At 48.3% G+C, this 22,235-nt stretch overlaps 1 protein-coding gene across 3 annotated transcripts in view; it reads right to left on the reverse strand.

The window, feature by feature from the left end:
- Positions 1-4,358: 4,358 nt before the first annotated feature.
- ADCY8 (adenylate cyclase 8) overlaps positions 4,359-22,235 on the reverse strand; it is a 231,036-nt gene continuing 213,159 nt past the window's right edge. For all 3 annotated transcript variants that reach the window (XM_079112343.1, XM_079112342.1, XM_079112341.1), the window contains 4 exons: positions 15,006-15,152; positions 8,690-8,782; positions 7,616-7,730; positions 4,359-4,856 (listed from right to left, as the gene is read on the reverse strand). In XM_079112343.1, the coding sequence (XP_078968469.1) occupies positions 4,369-4,856; positions 7,616-7,730; positions 8,690-8,782; positions 15,006-15,152 (843 nt within the window). In that variant the 3' untranslated portion in view covers positions 4,359-4,368. The remainder of the gene's footprint in view (positions 4,857-7,615; positions 7,731-8,689; positions 8,783-15,005; positions 15,153-22,235) is intronic.

Genomic DNA, 22,235 nt, shown 5'->3' on the forward strand with positions numbered 1-22,235 from the left:
AGCCAAGCCACAGCTAATCTGAGAGCAACATTTTCACTTAGAAAAGCTGCTTGACATGCGTGCCGAGCGTCAGGAAGGCCTGTGGTCTGAAAAGAAAGTGTCAGGAAAGGACATGAGCTCCAACCCTTTCTCTTTCCAGAAGGGCAGGGTGTGGCCCTGGGGAAAGTCTTTCTCTCCACTCACAGGGAGTTCCCTGCAGGGTTCCCCATCCTGGCAAGGCCTTCTGGGAGATGTCCGCTCCATCCCGGTTGTGATCCAGTCCTCTGACTCAGGGTCCAATGGCCACAGGCCAAGGGGGACCTTTTGCAGCCCTTGAAGGGAACCCTATCCTTTACTTTGGCTGATCATTATTTTCATTTTTGAAGCAACATCAATTCATTGAAGAAAATTTTACGAATACATATGAGTAAAAACAATAAAAAGAAAGAAAAGTGGCAGCTGAGCTTTTGTTCAATAAAAGCCCTGTGTGTTTGAGGCAGCGTTAGAGAGTGGCGTGAGGCCCAGCCACGGGAGCACTGAACGCTGGTGGCGGCGTCCTCACTGCAGCTTCTTCTTCTTTTATTTTTGTGGTGCTGGGGATTGAACTCAGGGCCTTGTGCTTGCAAGGCAAGCACTCTAACAACTGAGCTATCTCGCCGCAGCTTCTTGACGTGCTGTGTGCTGCCAAGTTGGAACCCACTGTCTAAAACCCAAATGCTTCCAGAACTGTAACTGACACGGGGTCTGAGAACCCCAACAGAGGTGAGTCTCGTTAGAGACTTTGGTGATGCGACTTGGTGTGAATTTTCATGGAGTGCCAGAACATTATCAGTGGGCTTAATTTCTGAGCCCTGCCCAAGACCTCCGGGGTGTTTATGGCATGCTTACCTGGTTTCTCAAATCTGAACCTTCCCCGATGCTCCCTGCATGGCAGGTGCAGGACCTGAGGTGCACAGAGCTCATGCCACAGGCCCAGCGTCAAAGCGGGAGGTGGTAGCAATAGGATTCACACCAAGAAACTGCCTCTAATCCAGGCACAGAAAGAAAACAGTCATAGTTGTTTGACCATCTGAGGGAAGAGAATGAAGATGTCTGGAACCAGAATAAGTGGCCCAGGCTGGCTCTGTGGCTGCTCTTCTAGCTAGTGACTGCCCCTTTGCTCAGTCTGCAACCCTGCCATGGGGGTTCCACCTGGGAGCAGGGGCACTCACACAGTTCCTAAAGAAGGGGAACCAGGCATTCTGAGCTCAAAGAGACCTGCCTAGCTTTATGAGGTGGCAGATGGTGAGTCCGCAGCTCCTGAAACCTGGTCCTTGGAGGGATGTGGTGGATACTTTCACCTGTTCTGTGCTTGCCTTATGGGGCAACGACGTCCCTACCCAATCCCTGTTGATCAATGGCAGGGATATCTGATCCTGTACTAGCCCCCCAAAGATTAAATCAGGAACGCAGAACTGTGAGAAATCTGAACACACTCAGACTGAAACAGCTCCTATTTTGCATTCCTCTTTGTATTTCAGCATTTTAGACTCTGTTGCTTCTGCAGAAGTCTATTCTGGACATTTCCAAGGGCAGACTCCAGGTCTCACAAGCAGAGTTCAGAGGGGAAAGGGTGAGATCCATGTCCCTGGCTCAAATGCTATGCCGGGCTGGGCTCTGAGTTTGCTAGCTTCCTAGAAGTTGCTTGACATTTTAACTTCTTTTCTTTTAATAAATAAGCTGAACAGAGATCCCCCTCCATCCCACCAAACAAAGATGAACAGGAACACAGCTCTAATTTCAGAGACTCTCTGCTTTCTCCAGTCCATCTAGATCACACAAGACCCGGTGAGGCTCATTCCTTAGCTTTTCGGCCACAAAGGCCACTTTGTCGGTTCTGTCTCTTGCCTTTTGCCTTTGGTGTGGGGAGACTGCACAAGCACTGGTACCCATGAATGGGCTGAGCTAGAGTTCAGGGCTCAGGTTCTGCATGAAGTGTCCCCATGACAGTCCATTGGTCATTCCCAAACCGGCAGATACCATAGTCCTGGTATTTCCTGCCTTATTCTGCTCATTTATCTTACTGAGGACACATCCTGTTTCTGGTCCAGGCACTTTGTCCTGAGTCCCAGTTCAGGGTTTAGAAACAAAGTCTGTCCTTGGTAGCCTTGCTTCCTAGGCCTGAGTTCCAGATCTCCATGGCCTGTCTGCCTTCTGAAGTCTGCTCAGCAGTGCCTGTAGATATCAGATGGGCTTTGTGCTCTGGAGTAGACCGAGGCTCCATGACGCATGTCCAGTTTCTTTGTTAGATACCATGCCTTCTAGCCCAGGTGCCTCCACTGAGTCCAGCCTCTTTGCTAGGGTTTGTTGCTGAGCTCCCAACCTGACTGATCGCAGCTCCCTACCTCCATCCTGTGGCTCCAAAGCACTGCCTATCCTTGGCTCCTGGGGCTTTCCTAACCTGGGATTCTCAGAGTGTGTGAGGATTGTATTACCCCTGGCCTTGGTAGAGGACTTTACAGTATACAGAGACTCTGCACGACACCTGCTTCACATTTCGCTGGGCCTCTAGAGTTTCCTTGTTGTACACATAGTTTTCAAAAGCAAAGACACGCCAATCATGGCTGACAGTTCCATGTCCATCTGCACCTCAGTTCCTTCTCTGTGTTTTGTGCCTCTAGAAAGGAAGGGTTCATGTCTACCACAGAGGTCTCACCTACAAGAACTCAGAATGTATTTCTTTGAGAGCATGTCTGTTGTGGAGTCATTATTTGGAGCTACTTTTAAACTGGCTGCTGTGAACATCAGGGTCAAGAATTCAGAGAATGGCTGGGATTCCACCAGTGCCCTTCCAGTGTCTCCAACACAGCCCTTACCAGAGTGACTGAGTGTCTGCAAACATGGGCTTTGCGGTTAGGCAGAAACAAAGTCTTCTCATAGAGGCAAATGCTATCCATTGTATTTCATTTGCCTTTTAGTATGAGAACACAGGAAGAGCCCATTCCCTGACTTCCCTTGCAGTGAGACAAGGGAACAATACTTTAGGAACCCAGTCTTGGTGTTTCAGTCAGCTTTCTCGCTGCTGTGACTCAATGATCTGACCTGCACAATTATAGAGGAGGAAAGGTTTATTTGAGGGCTCACGGTTTCAGAGATCTTAGTCCATAGAAGGCCAGCTCCATTCCTTGGGCTCCAGGTGAGGCTGAACATCGTGGTGTAAGAGTGTGGCAGAGGGAAGCAGCACACATCATCAGGAAGCAGGCAGTCTCCACTGGAGAGATACAAACATTTACTGAAAGCCACGCCCCAATTCCCACCTCCTCCAGCCACACCCTACCACTTCAATTAACCCCCTCAGGGATTAATTCACTGATTGTGTTAAGACTCTTACGACCCAATCATTTCTCCTCTGAACCTTCTGCATTGTCTCACATGTGGGCTTTTGGGGGACACCTCACATCCAAACCATAAAACCTGGTATTTACAGGCTTCTGAGTGACTCTTTCCTTTACTTTTCCTTTCTTCAGCTGGTTGGATATAGAGGACCAAGAAGAGAATTCCAATGCCTCGGTGGAAGGGGGCTGGGTTCCAAATCTTTCAGATCATGAAAGAAGAGTGTCTGGTGCAGTCACCCCAGGAAACAGTGGACCTGCCCATAACAGCTCCCCTATGAGTTGACTTTCAATTGTTCCTCTAACATGCTAGGCTAGATCCCTCTCCAGGCTGTTTGCATGTGCTGTTCCTTTGCCTGGATCATTTTTCTTCAATACTGTGTCCTCAAAAAAGCCTTCCCTGGTGACTTCAATTAAATCAGCACACTTCTCTCCAATTTTTTATGCAACCATCCTACTTAATTTTCTTCATTGCCTCTATCCCTATCTAGAAGTAGATAATTTATGTATTGATTTATCAAAATATTATCTCTTATCACTCTGCCAGTATGTCAGCTGTGTGGAGGAAACACTTCTGCCATGACTTCCCTGGCACACAGGGGCATTGTGGATGCTCAAGAGATGCAGCCTGAATGAACGCATGGGTAGTAGGAGGACCACATGAGGTCTTTAGGTGGGGTTTGGCAGCTGGCCCAGCTTATGACAAGTGCTCCCCAAATGGCAGTTATATTGTATTGACTTCATTGGGTCTCTTTCCAATGGGTTGCAAACCTCTCAAAGTCTGAAACTAGTTCTTAATTATATTTGATTCTCAATGAACTTTGTATATGAGAGGTGATTAATAAATGTGATTGAAGAGAACTTCAAATTGTGTGTTTGATCTGGTGCGTTCAAAAAGACCAATGAAACCATCCTTGTTCTAAAAAAAATTAAACCTTTTTATTAGTATATTTATTTTTATATATAAAAGAAATACAAAAAAAAAAAAAAAAAAAAAAAAACCACAAAGAAAATGCTTTCATGGCAAATCAGATTTGTCGGTGCCTTCAGCTTGGGCTCCCGGCTCTGGCCCGCTAGGTGTCAACAAAGTCCGCCGGTTGTAATGGCCCTTGATGATCCCTGTGTTGTTGTTCTCGTTGAGTAGCTGCTTCTGCCTCTGCCTGTTGAGGGACTGGACCAGCCCCAGGACGACTGCGGCCAGGGAGTACTGCCCGGGCAGTCTTCTCGGGGGCAAGATGAATGGGTTGGGTTGGACTCTTCCCAGGAGAAAGTACGTTTTGATTTTCCCTTCCTGCTCACTGATGCCCTTCACGTAGATCTCCCCTCGGTAGTCAAAGGCAAAGCCCTGGTCCTTCAGGATGAGATAAGTCTCCTCTGGGACTTGGATCCGACCGCTAACCCCCGTGCTGTCCATTCGGCTCGCCAGGTTCACAGTTTTGCCCCAAATGTCATACTGTGGTTTCTTAGCCCCAATCACTCCAGCTACCACTGAGCCATGGCTGATGCCTGTGGATGAACCAAAGGAGCAAGAGATGAGAGAGAAAAGAAGGACAGATGGGGGTCTGGACCTACCTGGGGTGGTGGCCATCACACATGTGGTCTCTGTGGATGAATTACAGAGTCCAGATCCCACCTAAGTCACTTACAAGATGTGTGACCTGGGTCAGCTACCTAACCTATTTAGACCTCACTTTTCCAATCTGTAAAATGGAAATAATGAAATGAAGAGTCAACGAGATAATAGAAGCAAAGCCCCTGGCACAGGGTCAGCCAGTGCACACTCAATACAGCAGAACAGCTGTTTTCACATGTGCACACTGACTTGTCTTGGCCTGTGTGTGAGGGAAACACTGACCAGGAGTCAGGACCCTGGATCTCCTGCCTCTGCCCACACAGTACTCTGAGAGCTTGGGCAGAGCTTTCCCTCCTCTGTTCTTCATGCAGGCCTTCCGTACCCCTCCTCAGTCCATGGTGGAGTCTTGCTCACTGGCCTCCCTCTCTCCTCCCTGGTCCTCTTGCTCCATCCTCTCCCCTCTGCAGGAGGGGAAGGGCCTGACAGGCACACATGACCAACTTGCCACCCACTTAAACATCTGCCAGGGCTCCTTTGACCTGCAGGATAAAGTGGAAACTCCTTAAGATCCAGGGCTTCTCTGGTCTGGCTTTTGCCTAACTTGCTAGCCTCCCTCTCCCCACCCATCTCCTATCCCTGTCCCATGTCCATACTGCCCTGCTGGTTCCAGTGCCAGTCACCTCCCACCTCCCACCACCTGATGCTTACTTTTTGTGCCTTGGTCCTGACCTTCTCTCTGCTTGGATTTCTACTTCCCCAAAACCTATTTGGCAAAGAGAGCCACCTCCTTTGGGAAATCTAGACTTCTCTTTTAGAAATGACAGCATTTCACTAAACATGTAAGTGGGCATGCGCGTCTCCTGACTGACTCAGCTTTGCTTCATCCCACACACACTGGCGAGGCACCTGCTGTGTTCCAGGGACTGTTCCAGGCATTGGGGATATGGTAGGCAAGAAAAGAGATAAAGTCCTGGCCCTCATGGAGAGGAAATAAGAAGAGAATAGGTAATACGGTAATAGGTAATACGGTAGGCAAAATCAATCAAGGTACAGGGATAAAAATGGGGGTACACTCAGGAGTAAGGGCCGTGAGCTAAGACCTTTTTGAGCAGAGATGTGAAGGAAGTGATGTGACCAGTCAGGCAGCTATCTGGGTAGTGTTCTAAGTGGAGGCAAGAGCAATATGCGTTTGTGCGCGCTCACACACACGGTATAATTGTCTGCAAATCCAAAAGGCAGACTGTAGAATGCATGTGAATCATGATGATCATTTCCTCTAAGATTTGCAGAGCACGTTCAGAGTCATGACGCTATCTGACTCCCATATGACTTATGAGGCGATAGGCAGGGAGGTGTTAGTGTAGCATCCAGCTTACACAGGAGGAAACTAAGACTCAGAGGGTGCAAATGTCTTGCCCAAGATCATAGGGTTGGCTATGGCATACCTGAAACACTAACTGAGATGCTCAATCCAGCTGGGAAGCTAATTTTCTAACCCTTGAGATCAGTGTAACAGTACAGCAGTTTAATATATCATGCTGAGGTTGCTCCTGGTCCCGTTAATGTCTTCGGAATTTACTAGAATATCTCTCTGTTCAGGACTAAAATTCTCTTTTTACCCCTGGTTCAATTTTGTGGTCAATGATTTCAGAAAAGACATGCAGGGTGATTGGAGCCTTGGGAACAAGCCCTGACCATCCCCTTCCATCCATCAAAATAGAAATATAACTTATTTTATTTCAAGGAACAACAGCATGGGGCATTCCTTAGATATGGGTATTTCTTGACCCTTTTCTTGAGAGCTTCTAAGGGAAAATACATGAAGTAAAGTGGTGTGTCCTGCAGAGGACGTCTACAGTGTGGGACGGTGGCCAGAGTTGTTTGCAACTGCACACCCTGATAGGTGGGATGTCACTCATCTCAGAGTCGGGGAGTCTGGGAGCTGCTGCTGGAATAACGATTGGGTTGTGTAATGTTAGGCTAGTCATGCCCCTTTTCTGGGTCTGAGTTTACTCATCTATAAAATGGGAATGGGGACTAGAGCAGGGGCTTTCCGCACCAGGCATTGAAGGCCCCTAGAAATTCAGTAGTGATGCAGAAGGAATTGGCAAAGTATGCAGATCACAGAGGATTATTATTCAGTTGCAAAGATTGTTGTTGTTGCATTGCTCTTTTGCACCAGTGTGTCCCCAAGCCTGAAGGAAGGTGAGCTGCCAGGCTGGGCAATGTGCTGTGGGGCTCTATGCCTGTCCTTGGCTCAGTACAGGATCAGGTACCCTGGGGAGTCGAGACTGCTTTTGTCTGAAGGCATTATCTAGGAGACCTGAGAACAACACATGGACCACCAGTATCAAACAACCCAGAAGTCAGAATTAAATTATCCCAGGTGGTTAGCGACCTTTCCAAGCAGGATCTTGCATGGTGGGTGGAACGAGATGAAACCATAGTCTAGATAAAGACCAGCCATATTGAATTCCTGCACTCAGGTCAGTATCCTGCTCTGTTTCCAAGGTCCCGAGTGGGAGGAAGCTCAGAAAGGCCTGAGCTGACCCTGTGTCTGTCCTTGTCAGAGTCTTACTAAGCCTCCTGAATTTTGTAGGAAAAAATTTCCCCGACTTGAGATCCTGGGTGTGGAAGGAGCCAACACAGCAAAAACGCCTTTCTGGGTCTCCTGATTTCAACTGCTACTCACCGATCCGGAGTTCAAAATTGTTGAATGAATGCTTGTTGATTTCCTGTATGCTTTCCGTCAGGGCAAGGGAGAAGTCGGCCAGGGCACACAGGTGGCCCCACTTGTCTTCACAGTGCTGGAGCAAACGTGAGAAGGACCCATTCAGTGTGACGGATGCTAGCGCTTCTGCAGCAGGGCTTTCTGCCCTAACCTACCCACGCGTCCCTGAGAAGGAGGTACCCATGCGCCTGTGCTCTCTTCCTGAAGCATGGATCACAGGAAAGTCAAAGCAAAGAGTGTAGCATGTGTGGCTCATTCTACAGCAAATATTCTGGGTTTTGCAGACTACATGGCCTTTGTTGTACTTCAAAGGAGAAAAAGATAAAATACATATGACTCGACTTGGTTGTGTTCCAAACTTTTTTTACTAAGGCAAGTGGGGGGCCAGATTTGGCCTGAGTTTCCTGACCCCTGTTATTGTGTGCCACACGTGTGTGCCAGTGTGGGTTCTTTTCAGAAAGTCACTCTTGGACTACTTCTAGTTAGAAAATAAATGCAGAAAGGATGAGAAGAAGTTAATGAGGACTCCACCTCCCCCAGCAACTTGGACTCACATTCATTTAACATTTGCTGAAGACTTACTAGGTGCAAGGCTTTGTAAGGGGAGCATGGCTGTAGACCAGATAACTCATCCATTAGCCCTGGAGGTAGACATTGGTGTCCCCATTTAACAGTAGAGCTTGGCACATGGTTAACATTTCAAAATTCAGGAGCTATAATTATTTCATACAACTTTGGAAGGAGAAAATGGCAATAAGAACACAGGCTAGCATTAGGAGTTCAGGGATACCCACAAGTATCATAATCAGGGTATTTCTGGGCCCTGATTTTTGTTCAAGGGAAAAGTGAAGTTCAGAGGTTTCTCGGCACAGCGTTACCCCGTGCAGTGGAGCGTCCCCGCCTGAGCCCCTGCAAACCACGTCACCCTCATAACCTCGCTCCCCAAGCCTCCTGGTGATTGGGGTATCACCACCTTCAGCGACACGGCAACAGCGAGGACCCTGCAAAGGTTGAGCTGGGTCCTGGGTCCTTTACCTGTTTTTCTGGTGACAGGCCTGACACTGCCATGTAGGTGCTGCCAATGGTCTTGATCTTTTCGATGTCTTGAAACCGGTCTTCACCAAGCAGCTGCAACAGATCCGGGCAACAGTGTCAGTCCTGGTGTTTGCTTTTCCTCCAGGCTGGGCTCCTGAAAATGAGCCCTTGGCTCACAGGAAAAGAGGTCTGACACTAATGGCTTGGGATCCTTGCCTTGGAGGGACTCGCAGTCAATCGGTCACTGTGTATTTATGGAGAACCTGCTAAGGGCCAGGAGCCTAGACAGGTGTGACCAGATAGCCTGGAAAGAGCAGGTGTGTTTCAAAGAATCTTTGAAATAAACAAGGCTGTTTGATTGGCTCAAAGAAGACATCAAGATTGTCCCCAAATCCATCAACAAATCTCATTGGTTCTCTTTTCACCCTGTGCCTAGAATCTTACTGCTTCTTAGCACCTCCCTGCTAGCAGCCTGGCCTAAGTCCCTATTAGCTCCCAGCTGGGCTATCGTGGCCTTTGCCTCCTCTCTCCCAGCATGGTGGCCACAATGATCCTGTTTACAAGTGGGTCAGAACATGTTCCTGCTTTATACCAAATCCCCCAATGGTTTGCAGCTCTACTTAGGACAAAGCCAGTCTTCTCTGCCACCTGCAAAGACGTCACAACCTGACCCCTCCCTGCTGCCCCCTTTGCTCACTTTATTCCAACCACACTGACCTCCTTGCTAGTCCTGGAACAGGCCAGGCCCACTTCGGCCTCAGGAGGTTTGCATTTGCTGTTCCCAGTGGGCTGACTACTCTCCCTCAGACACCCGTGGCTCTCTACCCTCCAGGTCTTTCCTCAAGTCCCCGCTTGCCCTCGCGCAGTCTGGTCCACTGCCCTGCCTGCAGCTGAGCACAGCACCCTCTCCCTTATGCACACTCTTCTCTTCCTCTCCTGTTTGGTCTTCTCTTCCCTGGCTTGGCTTATTTATCATCGTTTTCCTCTCTCCTCACTGGAATGCAGGACTCCAGGGGCTGTACAGACGGAGCTGAGCATGTCAGAGGGAGGAATGAGCAAATGAATGACTGGATTAAAGAATGGCTGGCATCCTAGCATGTCCGCCATCTTTACCTGCAGTTTGGGTTTTCTTGCTAAGGAAGAGAAACCTTGGTCTCTTATTTAGTAACTAGGGTAGCAGAACAATGCCTCTTGACCTAGGCTCCTAAGACGTCTATGTCCTGATCCCTGGAAGGCACACACATGTCTCCTGGTGAAAGGGACTTGGCAGGCATGAATAGTTTAGGGCAATCTAATCACAATGGTCCTTATAAGAGAAATTGGGAGGCAGGAGAAATATAGAAGGACATATTACATGGAAGTAGAAGTCAGAAGGATGTGATTGCTAGCTTTGCAGATGGAAGAAGAGGCAATAAGCCAAGGAATGCAGATGGCTTCTAGAAGCTGGAGAAAACAAGGAAGTGGATTCTCCATGAAGCCTCAAAGGGAATACAGACCTGCCATTCCTTTAATAAATTTCTATAGTTTTAAGCCACTAAATTGGTGGTAATTTGTTACAGCAGCAAAAGGAAACTAATACAGCTTCTATCCATTGAGCTCCTATATGTCTGAGAAACAATTTATGTAATGTCCCAGCCATCCCAGAGCTAATAGCCCAGTTAAGGGCAGATGTTAAAAATAAATGATCACACCCTAGTTCAAATTTAATTATGTAAAATGTACAGGTTATAGGCATAAGATGTATAGATCATTTTGATCCAATCTGGTGAATCTGGGGAGGCAACTGATTTATAACTTCCGTTCTAAGGTATGAGAAGGGATTTCTAGCAGTGTGTGTACGGATCTGTGTGTTGTGAGACTGCAGGCACAGGAAGGGTTGAAGGAGCATCCAGACCCAGGAGAGAGCAGAAACAAAGCCCAGAGTTGGGAGAGGGTGCAAAGTGGCTTCAAAGAAATACACGGAGATCAGCTTGGCTGCAGTGTGTGGTAAGCCTGGCTGTGAGCTGAAGATTGGGAGCTGGGAGAGGCGTAGGGCCAGAGCATGCAGGGCCCTGCAGGACACACTGAAAATATTGAGGACACAGGCTTTCAGGCTAACAGCAGTGGCAAGCACTGAGAGGGCAGAAGCAGGCAGAGATGGGCTGGATTTGGATTTTGGAAAGGTCATTCTGGATGCCGCAGGGGAGAGGAAGCATGGGGTGACCTATTGCAGAATCAAAGCAGGAGATAATGATGACTCGGGTTAGAGATGGAGACAGACACATAAGCAGTGCATTGTGTTTTGTGGCCTAAGAAATAGCTTCTAATGACATTTGTGAGTGCAGGTTGTAGATTTGTGTGTGTGCCTGTATGTATGTCTGTGTGTATATGTGTTTGAATACATGTGTGCTTATGTGCATGGTGCTGTGCATGTCTGTGTGTGCATGCCTGGGGTTATGGGCATGTGTGTACACAAGTGTGTGTGTGTGTAGGGTATATAGGTAGTTTTTGTGCAGCAATGTCAACTTGTGTGTGTGTGTGTGTGAATGTGCACACGTGTGTGCACAGTATATAGATGTGTTACTTACAAGCATATATTGACATGTGTGCATCTGTGTGTGGGTATGTATACACATGCACACATGTGTGGAGTGTATGTGCATGTTTGTATACATGTGCATTTGAATGTGTGCTTGTTTGAGGGCAGCCAGGAGGCAGAGAAGAGGCAGACTGGAAAGTCAAGGCAGATTTGAAATATACAATTTGCTGTTCCATCCCTAGCACTCACTTTATATTGGCCTTGTGTAACCATCAAGAATTTCTAAGTTTCAGACATTGCCACCCTATGAACTCACACACAGTGATTCCCTGACCTCGCAAGTGCTGGCTGACCTCCATGCTTCTGGAAAACTTAGTCAACTTGAAGCATGCACCTGTGCCTGGCTGCTCCTCTGAAAGCTTCCTAGGGGCCCCCCCTCATAACCTCAGCCCTCTCTGGTCATTTTATGGTGGATGGAAGCCCACGTGGACAGTAAAATGTTTTCAGCTGGGTTAAAAGTGGCATGTTTCTTTGTATCCAAATCTAAGGACCTTGGATGCATTGGTGATTGCTATTATTCCTTTGGGACATTATGTGATATTGGTTGGCCTTTCCCCTCGGTGTGGTTTAACAAACTTTCACTTAGTGCCACTGATATGCCATTTAACCCAAGTCAGTAATTATTTTGGGTCCATTTTATGAAAGGAAACTGAGGCAGTGGGGTTAATGGAACAGTTTTAAGTTCACCCATCTAGGAGGAGCCAGGGCTAGACTTTGTACCCTGAAGCTTGGGTCCAATGTTCTGCTTGCCTGTCCTGGCACCTTGCCTTAAAGCAGTAGTTTTCAAAGTGTGGGCCCATCTGCATTACTTAGAAACTTGTAAGAAACACAAAGTCATTATTGTGTCCACACCTACTGACTCAGAAACATGGCTTAACAAGTCTTCCAGGTGGTTTTGACACACACTGAGGTTTGAGGAGCACTGCTTAATTAAAGGAAGAGAAGGGGCAGCCTGGAAGCTGGGTGACTCATCCCTTCAACTACTCATTCAGTAGGTGATTACTGAATGCTATATTTCAGGCCCTGGGATGTGAGGTTGACAAGATCGTCTTTGCTTCCCATTGCCCCGTAGTGTCCCATGATGCCCTCTGCTACACGTTTGAAGTTAATGTGGATTTGAATTTTTCTTCCAGACCTGAAACTTGAACTGTGCAATTCTGTGATGCATTCCACCAAATCACTGGATAAGTCATGGCACATTCCAAGTCCCTCTTCCAGATTTGGTTACTAGAGAAACCCATGGGAGGCTGTGACATAATCCCACTCAGGGCTCTGTGCCTCCTTTGCCTCTGCCTGGTGCCATCCCCACAATTATTCCTATGGCTGATTCTACTCCGTCTTCTCCTCCGGGATTCCCGTACATGTCACCTTCTCACTGAGGTTCTTTTGATGATTCTACCTGAATTGCACCATGGATGTCCAGATATCCTGGCTCTCCTGGGACAGAGAAGTCCCTTAAGACGTGAGACTTGCAGTGTCCTGGGCAAATGGAATGAAGGAGTCTCCCTAAGTTTCCCTTCCCCTTTTTCTAGCTACATCATTTTAAGGGTCCTGTGCAAAAGAAGACATGGAATCCCTTGATCAAAAGTTAAGACTTACATGATGGCAACAGCAGAACATTAAACCAAGAGCTGTTCCCTTGGGTGACGAGCCAGTCATTCAACTGTGAAGCTGGCCCTAAGAGGGAGAGCTAGGCAGGGTTGACTGAACCCTCCCTGGCTCCAAGGCTAACATTTGGCCCTTTATTTCCTATTGTTGGCAGGTAGTTAGATGTAATTTCTGGCTCTCCAACTCTTTGATTTTTTTTTTAAGGTTGTAATATTCTCAGGGTCTCAAGTCCTGCAAATGGACAGACAGATGGACAAACCAAGTAGACAAGGTAAGGTTTTCTAGAGACTGTCTGGCTACAGCATCCTCTCAAAATTAACCAGAAAAGGCAGTCATTTCCTGCTCAAGGGAAACTCATCTGGGACCACGGGGAGCACAGATTTTGGGATTTGCTTTGCTTTGGTGTGTGTGTGTGTGTGACTTGATTCTCAATGCAGGCAGCTTTTGTTCATTATGTGAGTTTCTTGAGCTAACCTGAAGCTACTCTTCTGCCTTTGCTGAGAATCTGCAAATTATGCCCAGGATGCAGGTCCTCACTTAGTCTTGGGTGTCTGAAATTTGCCCTCAAGGTTAGTCTTCTAGCAGTCCTTTGACTATTACAATTTTAGCTCAAAGATCTTGGATGCTTTCAGCTACCCACCTCCCTCCTGGCTCTGCCTCTGTGCAACTGCATTTCTTCAGCTTTCTGCTGGCTTTGGGCTGATCCGACCTGGTGCTCTGGGAGCATGGACCAGGTTATGCTGTCTTCTTAGAACTTCTTGGCACAGAGCCAATTTCAGGCCCAGGCACAGGCAACTGCACCTCAGAAGTCCATTGAGAGGCAGCAAGGGATTTCATTATTTCATTTAATACACGTGCAGCAAATTTACCTACTCTGTGGCTAAACGTGTCTGGGGTCATAATGTGGGTCCCCCATCACTCCCTTTCATTAATGCAAATGGAGAACCAAGGTGTGAGAGGACTTTTATAGCCCTTGGAGAAGGAAGGGCTGTGGGGTGAGGAGCTGGCGCTGGCTTATTACAGTGTAGCCGAGTGGGCTTGGAGCAATGCTCAGATTTCCTCTGTGCCAAGAAAGAGTCTTGTAGGAGCTCAGCAAGAGAGCAGCAGCAGCATTAAAGTGAGCTTAGCAGGGAAGACCTGGAGGGCCTCTGTTGAGCAGAAGGAGGAAGGCATATCTGAGCACAAGGAAAGCTCTGGGTTGGCAAGCCAGGGAATTCAGGCTTCAAAGGATGTGGCAGAAGGCTCTGCCTTTGGTGGCTGCAGATGGTAAGACAGGGTGGGACGGGCAGGGGTGGGAGTGGGTGGGGGAGCTAGATAACTAGGCACTAGTTATCCAGGTCAGAAATGTGGCCTGAAGCAAAGCAGCACATTCTCAATAGCCCAGGTGTGGAACCAACCTCAGTGCCCACCGATGAACGGAAACAAAGTGTGGTATAATGTATCTAACAGAATATTCCTCAGTCACCAAAGAAGGAAATCCCATCCATTGCGACAACGTGGATGGAACTGAAGAACATTATGTTAAGTGAAATAGGCCAGGCACAGAAAGGCAAACGCTGCCTGATCTCACCCACATGTGGAGTCTAAGAGTGCCACATGCAAAAGCGGAGCGTGGAGTGTCGGTTACCAGCAGCCAGGGTGGGTGGGAGATACTTGCTGTAGGTACACTGTTTTGGTTAGGAGGAATAAATTCTTGAGGGCTACTGCAACCACGGTGGCTATAGTTGACAATAATGCATTGCACACTTGGAAATTGCTAAGAGGGTAGTAAGTGCAAGGCCTCAGGCCTCGCTAAGCAGTTACCCTGGCGGAGTCAACACCCCTAGGCTTCAAAGCAAGGTTTGATTTTAAGTGTTTTCACCACACACACAAAATGGTCAGAATGTGAGGTGATGAATATGTTAATTGGCTTGATTTCCACATTCTCCAATGCATACATTCTTCAAACATCAATCAACTCAGGTCATAACTGTCATTGTGATAATTAAGTCAGACAATACGAGGTATCTGTGTTTAGAATACAGCCTAGAATTCTGTAAATACAAGAACACCCACAAAGGTGATAATGCGCGTGAGGCTACGATGACGACGATGCCCACTTGTGACTCAATCTCCGCGGCTCAGAGTTACCTCGTCGAAGTCAGCAATGATCTCGTTCAGCAAGCGCAGGCATTCCACTCCCTGGTTATTCATCTCGGTCTGAGAGTAGAAGTCTGCGAATCCGGGGATGGAGGCAAACATCACCCCAACAGCGTCATAGGACTGAGAGTACAGCTCCTGGGCAGAGAGACACACAGAGGGAGCCAGAAATGATCACTGGAGGTCAGACTCTGCAGCGTTGCTTCCCGTGCACCCGTGCATAGAAGCCCAGTCAGAGGACAGGACATGGGGCCTGGACACCACTGCCAACATCCGTAACAGAGTTGCCCGGACTGGGTTGCTCATGAAGAACAGGAGTTTATTTTTCACAGTTCTGGATTCCGTGTCGGGTGAGGACTCACTTTCTGGTTTTTACGTGACACCTCCTACCCTCGAGGCAGCTCTTGACAAGAGCACTCATCTCAGTCACCTCTCAAAGTCTCCATCTCCTAATACCACCACCTTGTGAATCAGAATTTCAGCCTAGGTTTTTGGAGGGACACAAACTTGTCATCCATCGCACCAGAATCAGAGCATCATTACCAATGGGTTGGGACCACCAAAAAATTGTCATCTCCAGTCTAAGCTGGACCCTGATTTCTGACTGTCCATTTATTTGTCCTTGGTCAGTATTTTTTTTCTGTTCTCCTCAATGGCTGACCCACCCCCACACTCTGCTCTTCACCCCCCACTCTATTCCTCTCCGCTGAACTCTCGCCTCCTACTTCAGGAGGGAAGGGTGGCTCTGGGTGGGACTCACCTCTGTCTGACCCTTATGCATGTGTGTACATTCATATTTATTTTTGTATCCTTTGCTTCAACTCCAGAGCATGTGTTCTTCTCTTGCCAAAGGTCAAGGCTTATACTTGAGCTCTTGACCCTCTTATCATTTACTCAGCAACCTATTCCCTTGGTGATCCTTTCCTTTTAAAAAAACTCTCTTCTCCTTCCTCCTCTCCCCGCTCCTCCTCATCCTCTAAGCGTGTCTCCTAAGGAGAGACCAGCACACCCTGGAACTGCGGACATTGACTGTCTGTGGACTAGCCCCTCTTCATCTTTCCTCTCGCCTTCTCAGAACTAGTTCACTCCAGACCCTTTCCCAGTCATCTCTCAGGCTGGAATTCAGTGACTAGAGAACAGGCCAGCCTGCCAGTCAAAGTGGGAAAACCAGCATACATGTTAGTCATAGCTCACTGGGCACCTGCGGCTTGGCACATGGGTCACCCAAGACCTCGATTCTCTTGACTTTCTATGCTTTAGTGAAGTCTTTTTTTTTTTTTTTTTTTAATCTGGTACCTTTAAAGATGGTTTTCCCCACTTCCTTCCATTTTAAATGTTGATGGTTGCTTCAGTTCTGTCCTTGACCCATTGACTGGTTCAATTTTACACACTAACCTGGTCTATCTCGTTCACTCTGAGCCTTCCCAATACCCATGTGCAGACACTTTCTGAACTTTTATCTCCCGGTTCGTTCTGCTGGGGCTTTGAACTTCCATGTCTCATGCCGGTTTTCCTTACACTCCTCAATTTACAATGCTACCACCCAGCGCCTCTCCTCTCCTGCTGCTTCATCCTCTAACTCTGCTGAGGCACCAGAATTGCCAAATCATCAGTTAGGGCGACTGAGAGTCATCATTGAATCTTTATTCATCGTGCCCACATTCATTAAATTACCAAGTCCCGCTAGTTTCTTTGGGTCTCCTAAGGATTTAAGAAAAAAAATGCTCCTACAATTTAAAAAAACCCACCCTTTCCAGTTCCTTCCTTGACCACCAATATGATAGCCACCTACTGGGAGACCTCAATAACTAACCCACAAGGCAGCTGGAGTCAGCTGAAGATCCCATATTGTTATGCTTCTCCTATTCTTAAAACCCTTCAATGGCTCACTCTTGCCCTCAGGGTAAAGCGCAAACACTGTTGTGTGGCACATGTTCATATGCCCTCACTTCCCCTACCTAGTCAGCCTCATTGCCTGTGATGCCCCAAGTTGGATCTGGGGCCCCAGAAACCCACCCAAGCTTCAACTACCTACGCTTGTTCTCTGAATGACCATTAGGAGCACTCTGCACATGCCAGCAGCAGTCTGGAAGTGCCATGATATTAGGGCCCCTCAGAAGTTCTCATCTGGTGACTGAGGGGGGCTGGTGTACTGTATCCACCTTTTTTTTTTTTTCCTTCTGGGACCAGGTAACTTTGAGGTGAGCTTTGATTCCATTTCCCTGAATTCTCCTGGGGGATTAAGCTCCAGCTGCCCACAGAGGAAGCTGATCTGATAATGGATCATTTATCAGTTGCTTTCCTTCCCACTCTCCTCCCTACCAGGGTTTCCTGGGACCACCTATGGGGAAATTACTTGCTCTAACCTCCTGGTTTCAAGGTTTGCTTCTCGAAGAAGTCAGACAAGGACACATACACATACTGTTTCTATTTCACACTTAAACGCTTTCATTCCCTCTGCCTGTCCCATGGTGGGAAATGTCCTTCAACTCAGCAGTTAGCCTCCTTAACCAGGCTCATTCTTCACTGGCTCTTTCGAGACCACATCCTCCATAAATCTTCAGACTCCCAGATGGGTCAGGAGCCTGAGTCCATGCTGTAGCAGTGCCCTGGGCAACTCTGCAGTGTATCTATCGGCCTCTGCACTATTGTCTTCATGTCCATCTCTTCTTTTCAAATGTGAATTCCACGAGTGCAAAGACCACACGCGGTTCATTGCAGTGTACTGAACGCAGTTATATTTTTGGATGCCCGCAATGTCGTGCACACGCTACACGGGGCCTGGAATGACACATGTACTCAAAGCAGTTTGCTGAGTTAACGACTCCTTGGCCTTTGTGGGAAACATTGCAGCGTGCAAATGCTTTCACATGGATTCCGTGATTCCATCATTTCAATAACCCTGCCAAGTAGCCAGTTATTGTCCTTAATTTTCAGATCAGCAAAGGAGACTGAGGCATTGTTTGGACCTCACAGTAGTAGCGGAGGAGCAGGTTTAGAGGGTTCCAGGGCCTTCTCCACCTGCACGCACCTCCTCTGCCTGCCGTGCCCTCGGTTTGGGAAAGATGGTGTCACAAATTCATGACCAATGCATCCTCAGCATTAACTGTGGATGAATGTGAACTGCTGCCTTCTCTAGTCCTGGTCCACCCATGAGGAGATAAGACAGACTGAAGTGCTCACAGCATTTGGCACAGTGGTCCCCACTGGTGTCTTGTGGCCCCGTCACATCCTTCCTAGTGAGAGGAGGTGAAGTGGGCATGAGAGATAGAAATTCCCTCCCCTCTGCTTCCCCATCAGGCAGAAAGTGCTACAGGGAGCTTTCTCCATGGGTCAAGGCAGGAATGTGGGAAGAGAGAGGACCGCTGGGGCAGGGGTGGGCCCGTGACCTCGGGTAAGCAGGTGAATTAGAAAGGAAGTGCCAATTCCTGCTCTGCTTTGTCCCTCGTGCATGGAGATGCTCTTCTTGAGTTGTCCATTTGCTTCTCAAACATCATGGTTGATGGTGTCTCTCTCACTGATCCTGGTCACAGCTTTTACCCTTGTCCCTTAGGGCTTGGGAGGTGGAGACAGCTTCCACCATTGCCCACCCCTGGAGTTATCATCTCATTCTTATCCCTATTGTCTCAACAAAAAAGAGGTGGCACTTTCAAATAAAGGGTTAAAGAGTCTAATTAGAAAGATGAAGCAAGAATGTCGGGGAAACCTAAGAAATCCCTTAGGAGCCCAGGGCTGTGGCCCAGAGTTGTCATTCGCCTTGGTTCAAAGGGACAAGGAAAGTCCAAAAGAGTGAGAGGACTTGTTATTGAAGGCAGCATGGCCGTGGCCTTCAGAGGAGATTTTAAGACACAGCCAGTCTCACACGGTTTCAAGGGAATAAATATCCAGACCTATGTCCCCTTGCCATTCCTCTGACCTTCTATTCCAGTACCCTGATTGGTGACTCTCAATTGGGAGTCAGAGGGCATGAGGTCATTGATGTGGCCCATGCCAATCTCTGTTCCTGCTTCCTGCCCCATGTAGACGAGGTGGATAAATGGACTTGGAGGGGCACAGGGAGAGCTCCGGTCCACCTGCCCACACCTTGAGAGGTGATTTCTTTATTCAACTCACTCTAATGAACTGCTTAGACTGTGCCATCTGTTTCTTGCTATTTTGAGTTTAAAGAAGATAAAATCAGTTTGTAAACTGGGAAGGGATGAATGAATATGGAAATGCTATTATTGTTTTATTGTCATCTTCCTCTGGTTGGTTGGAAGTAGGTAGAAGACCCTGTGGAGGATTTTGAGCACAGGCATGAGCTTCCCTGCCCTTCCAGCTTAGTTCCCTTTTGGTTCAGGGAACACTTGTCTTGACCTTTACCCATTCAGGCCTGTCTGATTCCAAGTCCTGTATTTCTTAAGCCAAGTTAAGCCACTTCTCTGCAGGGGAGAAACAATGTCTGAGACCTGCTGGCCTTTCTGCTGTCCTTTCATGCATCCAGGTCTCTACTCAAATGTGCCCTTCTCAGAGTGACCTTCCATGACCCCTGTTATACTCTGAATGGATGTCGCCAAATTCATAAGTTGAAACTTAGACACCAATGTGACAGCATTAAGAAGTGGGGCTTTCAGGAGGTAGCTAGGTCACGAAGGCAGAGCCCTTATGGATGGGATTAGGGCCCTACGAAAGGACTGAGGGCATGTGTCCCTTCTCTCCTGCTCTTGCCATGTGAGGACACAGCACTCAAAGTGCCATCTTGGAGGCAGAGTGGACCTTACCAGTAAACTTGCTGGAGCCTTGATCTTGGACTTTCCAGCCTTCTGAACTATGAGAAAAATTTCCTGTCTTTGTAAGTGACCCAACCTCAGGTATTTTGTCATTGGTGCACAGAGACTAAGATACCCATGTAAAGCCCCCTTCAGTATCTAGTTCATCACTCACCTTTTTCTGCTCTCACAGAATGTACCCCTGCCTGACCTGTGTTATACACTTATTTGCTCGATTCTCTGTTCCAATGACAATGCATGCTTCATAATAAGAGCTTTTTCTGCTTTGCTTAGTTTTACCCCAGTATCTAGAACCATGCCTGGCACATAGTTGGCACTGATGAATACATATTGACCGAATGGGTGAAGAGGTGGGGCTGCGACTGGGAAGGAGTAGATAAGACAACGATGGAATGGCGGCTAACTCTCCCCATGCTCCTGACATCCGCCACGTGCCATTTACACGCTGTGCATAGTAACACACGTGGGTGCTCTCACCCACTGGGGGAAGTTGGAAAACACTGTGGTGCTCCCTTTGCAGACAAGGGAAATGAGGTCCAGAGGGCCTGTTACTCGCTCATGGCCAAGTGGTGCTGAGCGGAGGAGGCGGGTCGCTCCTCACACCTACAGTCTCACTCCACCAAGGCTGCCTGGCACCAGGCTGTGCTGGGCACACAGGCACTGCATTGCTCTTCCCCAGTTTAGCTGTCACACAGCTCAGCAAGGTCACCTAGATGAGGACATAGAGAAGTAGGGTGACTTAGGTCACACAGCTCCTTATTGCAGAGATTGAACTTACACTGTGTGCACTCTCCAGCCCCTGGACAGCTTGTCAGAGTCCTGTTCACAGCTCTAAAAAACCCCAAGGAGCCGGCGGGTTCCTGGGGCCCGGTGCTAGCCTGCTTGACACTGATGACCTACCTGGGCATGGATCCCAGCTAGCACGGCCTGCAAGAGAGATCCTGCCTGTCAGATGAGCAGGGACACTTGAACCTTTGTTCCAGTGACATGGTTGGAACAGCCTGGGACAGGATGCCTGCAGGGGCAAGATCTGTCCACTGCCCTGGGCTTGGGTGGAGTGAGTCATTATGTCATTGCTGCCCTTCCCTACATGCACTTGCAGCAGGCGGAGGAGAAAGAACACTTGGGCTTTGGTGTTTCACACACTTGGGTTTGAATTTTAGCTTAGCACTTGCTAGCTTTATGACCCTAAGAAAATTCTTTTCCTTCTCCGAGCCACAGTCTTTTCATCCATGAAATGGGTATAATAATTCTTACCACCTTATTGCACTTAGAATAAACTCCTTCAGTACTTGTCCCTGAGTACCTGTGATTCCTCTGCTCTCAAGATATTAAAGTGCGGGTGGTCTTTGTACTCCTTTGTGACAAATATCCTGCAGTGTTGTAGTTCTTTGCCTTTGACTGTTTGGGTCTGTCTATCTGAAATACTTTTCTTCCACCTCCTTGCCTATTTATCATCTGGGTCTTCAGAGCCTTGGGAAAATTAGAGCCATTTTACAGATGAGAAAACCAAGGCTCAATTTGCCTGAAGTCACGGTTGGAATATGGCAGAGCTGGAATTTGAATACATGCCTCTCTGGCTTAATAACTTGGGCTTTTCCCACTAGATCACAGTGACTCCCCTGAAGGGTTTTAAGAAGGGCTAGAATTCAGGAGGGGACAGGAAAGAGAGGTTGAGCTTGCAGCAATGGTGTTGTGGTGGCTCCAAGTGCGCCCGTGGCTGCTGTGGCCTTGAACTCACACAGGGCTACACCTGAGAAGTCACCTGGCCTCTGCAGCCACGGGTTTCGCTGTCTGCTCCTCTTTGATCAGGGCCCGGGGAGCCGTGTCTTGAGGAGCAAGATGCGTGCTGACGTGCGTGATTCAGGCAGGCCGTACGCACTGAGAAACCCTCGAGACCAGCTGATGAGCACAGTGCCACTCCAGGGAGAGGCCTGGGGAGGTGACATGGGGCAGGAAGAGGTGGTGCTGGGTGCGCCTATGGCCCCTGAAACTCACGCGTGCTTCCCATCATACTCGGGGGTTTGTATCACAGTTCAGATCTGTATCAAGAGGAAGAGCTAAAACTGCCTTTGTGCTAAGAGTGACAGCTCATGAAGCTCCTGCAGACCCCGCAGTCCTGCCCCTGCCCTGTGCCTTGTCACCTGCCATACCTCCTGACCCCCTCTTTTTCTCTCTGTGTCCTGCGCATGCACATATGTGCTCCAAGGTCTTGCCTGACTCCCAGGACAGCTTGGGCAGCAGCGTGGCAAGGGAGAGAATGGCTTAGAGGCCAGAGATGTGAGGGACTGGCTTTGTGGTGCAGGGCTGCGTTGAGTGCGAAGCGTGTCCCAAGCTTCTCAGGGCCTCAGTTTCTTCGTCAGCGTCCAGCTGGCGAAACTCTACTGAGGGCTGCGTAGGGAACAAAAGGTAATGTGCCTCAACTGCCTTTCTGGGCGTCTGCCTGCAGGAG

Source organism: Sciurus vulgaris (assembly GCF_902686455.1).
Source record: "Sciurus vulgaris genome assembly, chromosome: 1".
NCBI lineage: Eukaryota > Metazoa > Chordata > Mammalia > Rodentia > Sciuridae > Sciurus > Sciurus vulgaris.